Source organism: Bos grunniens, chromosome 9 (assembly GCF_055505025.1).
Source record: "Bos grunniens cultivar Pamir isolate PY7600 chromosome 9, Bosgru_T2T1.0, whole genome shotgun sequence".
Lineage (NCBI taxonomy): Eukaryota > Metazoa > Chordata > Mammalia > Artiodactyla > Bovidae > Bos > Bos grunniens.
In genome coordinates, this window is record NC_141173.1 from 68,584,679 (window position 1) to 68,597,203 (window position 12,525).

The following is a 12,525-nucleotide window of genomic DNA, read 5'->3' on the forward strand; positions in this document are numbered from 1 at the left end:
TGTTTAGTTGCTACATCCTGTCTGACTCTTTTGCCACCCCATGGACTGTAGCCTGCCAGGTCCCTCTGTCAATGGGATTTCCCAGGCAAGAATACTGGAGTAAACCATTTCCTACCTACTCCAGGGCATCTTAACCCACCAGAGATCGAACCCATGTCTCCTAAGTTGGCAGGCAGATTCTTTACCACTGAGCCACCGGGGAAGCCCATCCTTAGGTAGACTGGGATTCACATCTTAACTACACTGTGTGACCTTGGTAAATCACTTCACTTGTAGAATTTTCTATTCAGTTAAAAGATGATAAACACAGGACCTATAGAGCTAATGTAGAATTAAGTGAGAAAAACTTATAAACTACCTGGCCCATATTGAAATTTAAATGAATATATAAACAAGCATTATTATTTATCTCAAAAGGCATAGATGGCAAGGCTTAAATTTATAATCGATGCAGTTAAATCCACAGGTAGAAAAAGATGATTGAAATAATGAGTCAGAAACAGAAAGAAAAAGAAGGCAAAAGTATAATCCAAATGGAGAAATAGCACCATTTCTTTCCCATTGATTTTACTCTTCTAGACTAGGAATGAGTTTCATGTGGTTTCAAGACAAGCTATCAGTTTCAAAGAAAAATTAGAGTCTGCTCTCTTTTTATGGAACAGTCCATTAAGTTTATTCTTCCATGTGAGAGTTTCTCTTTTTTTTTTTGAAAAGTACATCCCCTCAGTTCCTTTTAAAATCTCACTTCTTCCAGTTTTTATAGAACTCCCATAGAATAAATCTGCTCACATTTGTGCTCACAAAATATTCATTTGGACACAGATTCTGGAATTTAATGTGTAGTTCCAATGTAAGTCAGCATACTTCCACACGCTTGGTAATACATATTCAGCACTTACATTTCAGTTAAAATGGATGTCCATCTTGCTTTAAAAATCTTTTTTCATTCCTCAGCTACGATCACATCAGCCACCATTCTCTTGTATGACTTTCTCACAATAGGAGAAAGAAAGCACCTGTACAGATATTTAAAATAAAGTAAGGCTCAAAGGGTTGGCTGGGTAGTTTTTATCATTCTCATGTAATCTCATAGTCAACATGACATATCTTGATTGCAAAGCCTTGATCAGACAGCTCAGGAAAGCCAGGAATACAGGGCTAGATAGGGTTTTCCCAAAAGGACATTTTGATGTTTTCTTTATGCTGTCTTACAGAAAAAGAAGGAGGCTATAGAAAGTGGCAAACGACAAACTGAGAACACTTTAAAAGAAGGCAATGACATACTCGATGAAGCCAGTCGTCTTGTAGATGAAATCAACTCAGTTATAGTCGTGAGTATTTTATAAAACCCAAAGTTAAACGATGATAATGATGCAAGTGCTCTTGAATAGGAACCAGTGAGAAATTCAGTAGTATAAGCAAATATTGTTACTTTCTTTTGAGTGTAAAGTTGTTTTTGTCTCATTCTATTGTGACCATGCCCACCCATTGGTAGCAATTAGAACTTCACGTTATTCTCTCAGTAATGAGGGTACTCGCACACTCACATTGACCTGTATTTTCTTTCACAGTGATGAAGGGCATTTGTCGTTCCTAGTACAGAACTTACAATCTGCTTCAGTATTGATATAACATTAGTTAAACGAGAAATGTAAAGCTACAAACAGACTTTCAACATGCTGTCTCATTCAGTAGATGCTAATATATGATGACATATGGTAATAGAAGTGCAAATAGTCTAAAAGATCCTAATGACTATCATTTATGCATTTAGACCTATGAAGTAGCATTTTTTTTAAAAAAAGATTGTTAGGTTCTTCTTGGTATAAATTCCCTTCACATATTTTCTAATCTCTTTCATTGAATAATAGCTTTTATTCTCTATTCTTTTTTTTTTTTTTTTTGCTAGGTTAGTAAATTTTAAGTGTTCTAAAAACCTAAGCATGTGTAATTATATCTCCAAGAGACGTTAATAAATTAGAGGAAGCTGGATTCGCTTATTTAAAATGCCTTCTTTTCTCTACATATCAGTACGTTGAAGACATTCAAACTAAATTGCCACCCATGTCCAAGGATCTGAAAGATAAAATAGATGACCTCTCCCAAAAAATAAAGGACAGGAAGCTGGCTGAGAAGGTGTCCCAGGCTGAGAGCCATGCAGCTCAGTTAAATGATTCATCTGCTGTCCTTGATGGGTATGTCATTTGTGGTTGGAAATGTCTATGTATCTTGACACTTGTCCAAAAGCTTTGACTAACAGAAATGGTTGAGAGTTGCTTTCAAATCTTGATTTTTGTAATTATTAACATACAAACTGCATGGCCTTTCTGTGGAAAAGCCTAATTAGAAGGGTGTAGACAAAGCTCTACTGGAGCAGCATCAAAAGTCTGAGTTAAAAGTGAATTCAAATATTGCATGGTGAGGAGCGAACATTGCCTTAGGCTACACTTAGAAAAAGTATTTTGTTCTTTATTAGAGAGCACAGCAGTTGCCTTATTAGCATTTTAAATAGTAATATATAAACACACATTCTGCTCCAAATTTCAGCTTTATAATTTTAATGAAATCAAAACTATTTATTGTTAAAGGGCTGGCTTTTGAAAACGTGGTTGCGTTGGTTCAGTTCAGTTCAGTTGCTCAGTCTTGTCAGAGTCTCTGCAACCCCATGGACTGCAACACGCCAGGCCTCCCTGTCCATTACCAACTCCTGGAGTTTACTCAAATTCCTGTCCATTGAGTCAGTGATGCCATCCAACCATCTCATCCTCTGTTAAACCTGTCTCCTCCCTCCTTCAATCTTTTCCAGCATCAGGGTCTTTTCAAATGAGTCAGTTCTTCACATCAGGTGGCCAAAGTATTGGAGTTTCACTTTCAGCATCAGCCCTTCCAATGAATATTCAGGACTGATTGCCTTTAGGATGGACTGGTTGGATCTCCTTGCAGTCCAAGGGACTCTCAAGAGTCTTCTCCAACACCACAGTTCAAAAGCATCAATTCTTCAGTGCTCAGCCTTCTTTATAGTCCAACTCTCACATCCATACATGACTACTGGAAAAACCATAGATGGACCTTTGTTGGCAAAGTAATGTCTCTGCTTTTTAATATGCTGTCTAGGTTGGTCATAGCTTTTCTTCCAAGGAGCAAGCATCTTTTAATTTCATGGCTGCAGTCACCATCTGCAGTGATTTTGAAGCCCCCCAAAATGAAGTCTCTCACTGTTCCTGCTGTTTCCCCATCTATTTGCCATGAAGTGATGGGACCAAATGCCATGACCTTAGTTTTCTGAATGTTGAATTTTAAGCCAACTTTTTTACTTTCCTCTTTCTCTTTCATCAAGAGGCTCTTTAGTTCTTCTTCGCTTTCTGCCGTAAGTGTGGTGTCATCTGCATATCTGAGGTTATTGATATTTCTCCTGGCAATCTTGATTCCAGCTTGTGCTTCATCCACCCCAGCATTTCTCATGAAGTACCCTGCATATAAGTTAAATAAGCAGGATGACAGTATACAGCCTTGATGCTCTCCTTTCCTGATTTGGAACGAGTCTGTTGTTCCATGTCCAGTTCTAACTGTTGCTTCTTGACCTGCATACAAATTTCTCAGGAGGCAGGTCAGGTGGTCTGGCTTCCCATCTCTTTCAAGAATTTTCCACAGTTTGTTGTGATCCACACAGTCAAAGGCTTTGGCATAGTCAATAAAGCAGAAGTAGATGTTTTTCTGGAATTCTCTTGCTTTTTCAATGATCCAATGGATGTTAGCAATTTGATCTCTGGTTCCTCTGCCTTTTCTAAATCCAGCTTGAACATCTGGAAGTTCACAGTTCGAATACTGTTGAAGCCTGGCTGGGAGAATTTGAGCATGCCTTTGCTAGTGTGTGAGATGAGTGCAGTTGTGCAGTAGTTTGAACATTCTTTGGCATTGCCTTCTTTTGGATTGGAATGAAAACTGGTGATTCCATACATAGCCTTTAAGTCTTTTTTTTTTCCCTTTCAAACTCCATGAAGGCACTACTATTTCAGTACTGCCCTGTGAAATAATAGCTTATTATAACTGTTATTCTTATATGTTTCCATGGGGGGATGGGCCACTAGTGAGGTGTGTTTGACTGGTAAACAGCCTTCTCAATATAACTGGTTTGCTTCCCCTACAATTTGGGGATTGTCATAATAAAATAGGTGTATTAACCCCAAGAATAATTTTCATAAGTAAATCTGGATTTAATATACTCCATGTGAAAGGTTTTGTTTCAAAACTTAATATTCTTGATACAAAGGAAAATATTAATGTTTGAAGACCCTGGGAAAAATTCATATATAATTCATTTTATTATAACAGTTCTAGCTTGGTTATTTAGGAATATGAGTTTAAACTGAAAGCTACAATATAATACAATTAGTAGATACCTCGCTATGATTTGGGATTATCATTATTATATTGGCCATGATCATTTGGAAGCCTTATTTGTTATAAGTAAGTTCTTCAAATATTCTTCATTTGAGTACCAACTACTCTGATATTCTCTTTTTGGATAATCCCTTCAGAATCCTTGATGAGGCTAAAAACATCTCCTTCAATGCCACTGCAGCCTTCAACGCTTACAGCAACATTAAGGACTATATTGACGAAGCTGAGAAAATTGCCAAAGAAGCCAAAGTTCTTGCACACGAAGCCACAGAACTGGTAAGAAACAAATAGTGCTATGTACTGAGGTGAACCTTTTCAAGTAAGTTTCTAAACTAAATTTCTCAAACTTAAATAAGCTCTGGAAAATCCTGGCAAATTAGAATATTAGTTTTAAATTATTTTCAAAGGCTCCTTTTAAATTTTATCCAAAATAAATTCTCAATGTGCTGTAATCATAGCAGAACTCTTCTCAGTTACATACTACTTTCCACCACTAATAAGAGTTGTATTATTATCCCAGATGACAAATAGGTTTGTGCCACCAACTCATAAGGAGAAGGCAATGGCACCCCACTCCAGTACTCTTGCCTGGAAAATCCCATGGACGGAAGGCCTGGTGGGCTGTAGTCCATGGGGTCGCTAAGAGTCGGACACCACTGAGCGACTTCACTTTCACTTTTCACTTTCATGCATTGGAGAAGGAAATGGCAACCCACTCCAGTGTTCTTGCCTGGAGAATCCCAGGGACGGGGGAGCCTGGTGGGCTGCCGTCTATGGGGTCGCACAGAGTCAGACGTGACTGAAGCAACTTAGCAGCAGCAGCAACCAACTCATAAAGGAAAATAGCCAAACATAAGACTCTGAAGAGGAAAATTTATAACAATTATTCCATATGTCTTCAATAAGAAAGTGCTTTGGATATTAACACCATTGCTTATAGTCACATATAAGTTAATTCTATATAAAGTTTAATAATAAGGTGCACATTTTACAAAACATGCCAAATCATATACTTCTAAACTATTATACTATTTTTATCAGTTGAAATATTTACCTTCAAAGCTACTTTTGGCTTCTGTCATTGTTCAAAATAAATTTTCAATTAATATTTTAGAGTTTGGGGGTTCTAGGTATAGCACATTATCTGAGTATCTTCAACAGTGACAAATTTTTTTCCTTTACATGCAGAGCAACATTTTGTAAACAGGTTATGTTTGGTAAACCTTGGCGATACATTTTAGGTCCGCTTTCATTTCATAGGAATCACACAGTTAGTTAAAATGTTCAGAACCATCACTTATTCCTTTGGCTTCACACAAAATCCTCCAAATACATCAGAACTTCAGGAGAAAAGAACCCTTCCTGGACATTTGACTGTGAATGACATATGCAGAAATAATGGGTGTTGAAGAAACAAATCAGTATTTGCTTTGGTATTTAGCACAAATGCTTTCTTCGATTTCAGAGATAGTAGAGGTATTTGCCACATACTTAGATGGTTATTTTATGGTCATAGTGAAAACATCATATTCCATCAGCAATTACTACTGTTTGGTTTCTCTGGGATGACTTTACTAATACCGTGTGTTTTGTTTATTTCTTATTCAAAGTCATGACATAATTATTACAAAAACTTACCTATGTTCAGTTATCCTTTCAAAATGAACCATTTTTCATATCTATTTGAAGATCCTAATCTTCAATTTCACCATTTTCATCTGACCTAAGTCTTATTGGATGGCCATTTTCAGCATCTAGGACAGTGCCTGACAAATCATAGGCCTGCGTGAGTGAATGCACGTCACTCTAATTGACATTTTTCATGCCTGTTTACAACATTTTGTAAAAAATCTCAATATTATCACTGCTTTATTTTTATAAACTTTGTGCATTTTATGGTAAAGAGCTGTTTATTTTCACCCAAATTTGCTAACATCACTTCTGATAGCTTATGGTGAAAGGTGTCGGATTCTTGATCTCTGAAGAAGATTTAGCTTCCAGGGACCAGGGACCAGCCTTGATCACTCAAGAGCTTTTGTGTAGCAGAGTTTCATTAAAGTGAAAAAGGGCCAGAGAAAGCTTCTGACATAGACATCAGAAGGGGACGGAGAGTGCCCCCCTCACTAGTGTTAACAAGGGAGTTATATACTTTTTTAATTAGTTATTACAATAAATCAGAAGAATGCCTCAAGGTTGTAACAATTTTACCAGACCCACTCCCACAATTTACATTTTAGGATAGCATGATTAGAACTTAACAATAGAAAGATCCTATCAGACCAGATCCCATAATATACATTCTAAAGATATCAGGATTAGTCAGAAGGTTTTCAGGAAGGAGAAACTGTCCTCAAGAAGGATACATTGTTGTTATATAATCCTTAGTACAGAGTTTAAACTGAGTTGTTTGTTGTGTAATCATCAGTTCCAAGCTTAAAGAAAAAACTTTATGTGACTAAGACTAAGGAATGTAGAGGGAAAAAAAGGTATTTGTCCTTTCCTCCTCCTTGAGAGTTCCAGACCCCTGTCTTGACTTCCAGAGCCCCAGATCCCTTTCTCATCCTCAGGGACTCCGGACTTCTTATCAACCTGCCTAGGAATTGACTCTCTCATTTCCCCCACCCCCCACTTTTCTTTTAGGAAAATTATGTTGCCAAGGGAAAGGGGCATTGTTTTCATTCCATAATCACTTCCTGCTATTGAGGGGTGTGGTCCCTAAATTGTTGAGGCAACTTATTCTCCTAACCCTCATTTTCAGGGTCTCTGATCCAAGGACCCCAAGTAATAGTTGGAGGAGGTTGTGGGGCTCCTAGGAGCCTGGACAACCATTTGTAACTTAAAAGCTTTAAAACGGTTAGAAACAAATCCAGTTACACAGTTACAGATGAAGGGATCAAACAGTAAAAACAGAACAATTAGAATTATTATGTTTAAGATAGTTTTCCACCCTGGGGAGCTAGTTAACATTTCCCAAAGTGAGGTGACTGAGGCTTCAGGGGAATCCATAGCCTGAATCGTCTTGTTCATGTGTTTAGTAAAGTGAGTAACATTAGTACTCATATCTGGTATATACGTACAACGTTGGATATGAATAATGGCACAAGTTCCTCCTTGTGCAGCTGTTAGAATATCTAAGGCCAATATGTTTTGTAAAACCACCTTTCTAATTTGTATTTATTTGTTCAGCATTAATGGCTGAAAGTTACTCAGAGCATCAACTCATAACATCTAATCTGTAGTTCCCAGAGAGGACATCTAATCTGTAGTTCCCAGAGAGGGAACGAATATTGTAGCCAGACAATCACACCAGTGAAATACAGATCTTGCCCAATGAGTTTTAAGGTGTGGCAGATTAGGCTTCTCTGGAAGCTCTGAAAATATGAAGCCATGAGTAAAAGTTAGATCTAGGGTGCATCTTCCTATCCAGCCAGGGGGAAGCCATGCCCGTAAGTGTGAGCCACATATCTAGTAGGTCCCATTTGGAGTAAACCGGCGTGACTGAGGGATCCAGTCCCAACCTGTTCCTGCCCAGGCAAAAGGAGGACCTAAACTGGGATTGGAAAACACAGGAATGATTGTATTTTATATTTCTTGAGGCAAAAATCCAAGTTGTTTCCAATCATTATAACTAAGTTCTTGGCTAACTTCTGGGGATGGCTCTATTTTTTCCCAGCATATGGGAGCGTTAGATAGTAGGCATCCCTTTTTAGGAGTTAGCCATATGACCTCATCTCATATTTGATAAACATCAGGTAGAAAACTACCAGATCTAGACCCAATTACCTTCTTATGTGCAGCAAAATAGTCATTAAACCAAGTTCAAACATAATCAAAATTAAAAGTTACATTATGTCCATAGTTACATCACTCCATCTTTAGATTTTTAGATGTCATCAGATCAAGAAGAAGTGTCACATATGATTGTTGTTGGTGAAAGTATTCTCAGAGTTGAAGAAAGTCCTTTCCATGAAGTGGAGAAACTCACTGTGGGATGTCTTCACTTGATGAGGAGGGGAGTGCTCTGCAGACCCAGCAATTAGACCAATTGTGGAATGCAGCATGGGAATGAGTCCAGGACAGGAAGGCGCTGCCTTGAGGGTCAAATGGTCAAACTCAGGACTTTTGGAGTCAACAGAAGCAAGCCCACCTGGATTCTCAGTCCCATCTTGGTTCCTGGCTCAAACAGCGGCTAGTTTGACTCAAAGTCTGGGTCAGGAGTTAACCTCCTGGTAATGTCTGTTGAAAAGCAAAAAGCTGAGTCACATAGTTAATTTTAAGGCTCTATGGGAATATCTGTGTACAAAAACAGCCTATCATAGAGACAGTCCCTTCTTCTTAGGGGCGGTTTGAGCCCTTGTTAAAACTATGGGTAGAACTTTAAACCAACTGTCTTGTATTTCCTGAGTTGGCTTACACAGGTGTCTTTTAATAATGTCATTAGCCTTTTCAACTTTTTCTGATGATTGGGGTCTCCAGGAAGAGTGTAAGTTATACTCTATTCCTAGAGCTTTTGACTCCCCTTGAGTTACAGCAGCTTTAAAGATGGAGCATTGTTGCTCTGAACTTTAGAGTTCAAGATCCCACTCACATCAGGAGAAGTCAGTACAGTAAGATTTTGTCCATTCATTAACCTCGGGCTTTAGTTAATACTGCTTTTGATATGAAAATAGGTGAGGCCATTGAGCTTGATAACGACAGCAACAGCATTTTGTGCTCAACCCACAGTTTTTCCATCTGTCCACACTCTGCTGCTAAGTCACTTCAGTTGTGTCCTACTCTGTGCGACCCCATGGACGGCAGCCCACCAGGCTCCCCCATCCCTGGGATTCTCCAGGCAAGAACACTGGAGTGGGTTGCTATTTCCTTCTCCAGCACATGAAAGTAAAAAGTGAAAGTGAAGTCGCTCAGTCGCGTCCGACTCTTAGCAACCCCATGGACTGCAGCCTTCCAGGCTCCTCCGTCCATGGGATTTTCCAGGCAAGAGTACTGGAGTGGGGTGCCATTGCCTTCTCCGGCCCACACTCTAGGATTTACATTTTGTTCCATTAAAAAGAGCTGGTTCCATATTCATGAAAACAGAGGCCTGGACCTTGTTCAGTATATCCTTCCCCAGAAGGGGTGAGGGAGACTCTGGCACAATTAGAAACTCACGAGAAAACAGCACAGAGTCCCAGTTTCCACTTAAAGGATGACTTCCCTGGTGGCTCTGACGGTAAAGCATCTGCCTACAATGTGAGAGATCCGGGTTCAATCCCTGGGTTGGGAAGATCTCCTGGAGAAGGAAATGGCAACCCACTCCAGTACTCCTGCCTGGAAAATCCCATGGATGGAGGAACCTGGTAGGCTACAGTCCATGGGGTTGCAAAGAATTGGACATGACTAAGGGACTTCACTCACTCATCCAGACAGTCCATTTTGGTAGTCGATTGGGAGGAAAGTGAGCCAGGGGCTTCAGTGAGCACAGAGAAAATTGCCCCAGTGTCCAAAAGAAATTGACTGCTTGGCCTTCCACAGTTATTAATACCCAGGGCTCCTCAGATGTAATTAGGATGGGAGCTATTGAATTTCTACCGACACTGAGGCAGCCCCTCCTGGAAGGGTACCCTAACTCTCAGCCTGTTCAGTAGGGAGCCCCAGATAAAGGGATAAAGGGGCAAAATAAGAGAACAGGAAGCAGCTGAAGCTTTCCTACACAAATCTGCACCGTTAGGACATAAGTCTGGCATGTCTCACAGAGAGATAAAGAACAACACATAAGGCACTTCTACCCATTTCCCTTATTTTCTATGGAACCGGTCTAGTTGTAAAACAGTATCATAATTGAGAGACCCTTTAACATGTCAGTATTTCTCATCTTCCAAAGGATACTGTGGCCATTCAGTATCACAGAAGAAGATCAGGTATGTCTTTTTAAATTCTGGGAATCAAGCTTGTCCCACCTTTTTTTAAAATACATTTTAAAGAAGTAGTTCTGGAACTGCTAGCTCCCCCATCTGTAAGAGGGAAAGAAGCAGCATCCACAGCCTTGGCTTTTTTCCATCAGAAGTGTCCTTCCCTGCTTTAGATGGGAGTGTAGCAGACTCTCCACCAAAGCTTTCTTTCCCTGGTCAGACTTAGTCGGTCCCTTACCGACACAGGCGTCTTACTCGTCCCTCCCAGTTCTACCACCAAGGTGGGGTGGAGATGCACCAGGGGTAGACCTGATGGCATCCCAGATTGATTTAGTTCCATACCACCGAGACCTTTGTTTGATTTGCCAGAGTAATTTCCCAGAATGTTTCCCAAGCTAGGACTACTAGGAGAAGCATCCATCTTACGTGTGCCTGTGCACATTCCTGAGTATGGTCCTGACTGCATTAGAATGGGTGAGTCATAAAGAGACAAATAACAACCAAGATGTCCCTCCTGAGTGTCACCACACCAGTATACGTGATAGCAAAAGAGGTGGTGGAGGGTTGGCCAACGAGGAAAAAGTGATTTTTGTTCTCTAGCAATTAGCGTCAATCGTTCCAGCTCATTTCTACAGATTCCACAAAAGGAATATCTAAACAGTTGAGACAAAAGCCATCAGAGAGCCTCTTCTGGTCCACTAAGAGCTAGCACTACCAAAGGAAGAAGCCCATTGCATTTCCAATCTAACCAGATTCTGCAATTCCCGATCTGTGTCCTCAAAAACCTCATGGTCACCAGCAGTGCTTCTATCCATATAGACAGGAGGCACAGCCATGACAAAGACTCACTTTCAGGTTTCTGGCCCCTGAGACAGGCAGCCAAGAGAGTAACTTCTAGCGTGAGAGATGTTCCTAGGGTTCCACCTCACTCCGTACGTACTTCTAGTAACTTTCTGCTCCTAGCAAGGCTAGGCGCTTCCTTACTTGGGGTCTAAGTAAAAGTACGTAGTAACAGCATGGATCACTAGTCCCTTGAAAGTCTATGATCCAAAAGATTAGGCTAGTACTTCTAATTTCCCATGCAATTATGAAATGGTCAAAGCGACCAGGAAAAGCTGACCAAGAAAGGAAAGTTCAGTTCACGCACTTTGCCCATTTCTGGTCGCTCCCCTTGCAGGGACCTTGGGTGTCTCTTGGCATTGGCAGAGACAAGGCTCCCCTTTTGGGGGCTGCCTTCAGTCATTATGAGGCACCGCAAAACCACAGAGCAGGGCTCAATGCTTGCATCGTGCAGGACATGTCATTCATTCGCACAGCACACTGTAGAGTTAGTAAAGTAAAGCAGAAAATGTGTATATTGAGAAAGCAGAGAGGCTAGAGCTCTGAGTGTTCTTACCTTATCCTGAAGATCCTGGAAAGCCCCCAAGATGGTAACTTATGGTGAACAGTGTCTGATTCTTGATCTCTGAAGAAGATTTAGCTTCGGGACCAGGGACCAGGCTTGATCACTCAAGAGCTTTTGTGTAGCAGAGTTTTATTAAAGTGAAAAAGGGCCAGAGAAAGCTTCTGACATAGACATCAGAAGGGGACAGAGAGTGCCCCCCTCACTAGTGTTAGCAAAGGAGTTATATACTTTTTTAATTAGTCATTACAATAAGTCAGAAGAATGTCTCAGGGTTGTAACAATTTTACCAGACCCACTCCCACAATTTAAATTTTAGGATAACAGGATTTGAAGAAGGAAATGGCAACCCACTCCAGTATTCTTGCCTGGAAAATACCATGGACAGAGGAGCCTGGTAGGCTACAGTCCATGGAGTTGCAAAGAGTCGGATACTACTGAGTAACTTCACTTTTCTTTCTGGAAGGAGAAACTGTCCTCAAGGATGATACACTGTTGTTATATAATCCTTAGTACAGAGTTTAAACTGAGTTGTTTGTTGTGGGGTCATCAGTTCCAGGATTAAAGAAAAAAAACATTTTATGTGACTAAGACTAAGGAATGTAGAGGGAAAAAAAGGTGTTTGTCCTTTCCTCCTCCTTGAGAATTCCAGACCTCTATCTCCAATTTGAGAGCCCCAGGCCCCTTTTGCTGCCTTAGGGACCCCAGCCTTCTTATCAACCTGCCTAAGAATTGATTCTCTCACTTCACACTTACGAGACTCATTTTCATGCCAACATGAAATATTCACTTTTCCTCAGCACTGATGTTTATACCTGATAGGCTAGCCAA

General features: G+C 40.2%; 1 protein-coding gene across 3 annotated transcripts in view; it reads left to right on the forward strand.

Annotated features, from left to right (window-relative positions):
- The window catches only part of LAMA2 (laminin subunit alpha 2), a 707,472-nt gene that overhangs the window by 570,685 nt on the left and 124,262 nt on the right, over positions 1-12,525 (forward strand). For all 3 annotated transcript variants that reach the window (XM_086317880.1, XM_086317878.1, XM_086317879.1), the window contains 3 exons: positions 1,215-1,331; positions 2,032-2,195; positions 4,539-4,677. In XM_086317880.1, coding sequence (XP_086174006.1) covers positions 1,215-1,331; positions 2,032-2,195; positions 4,539-4,677 — 420 coding nt within the window. The remainder of the gene's footprint in view (positions 1-1,214; positions 1,332-2,031; positions 2,196-4,538; positions 4,678-12,525) is intronic.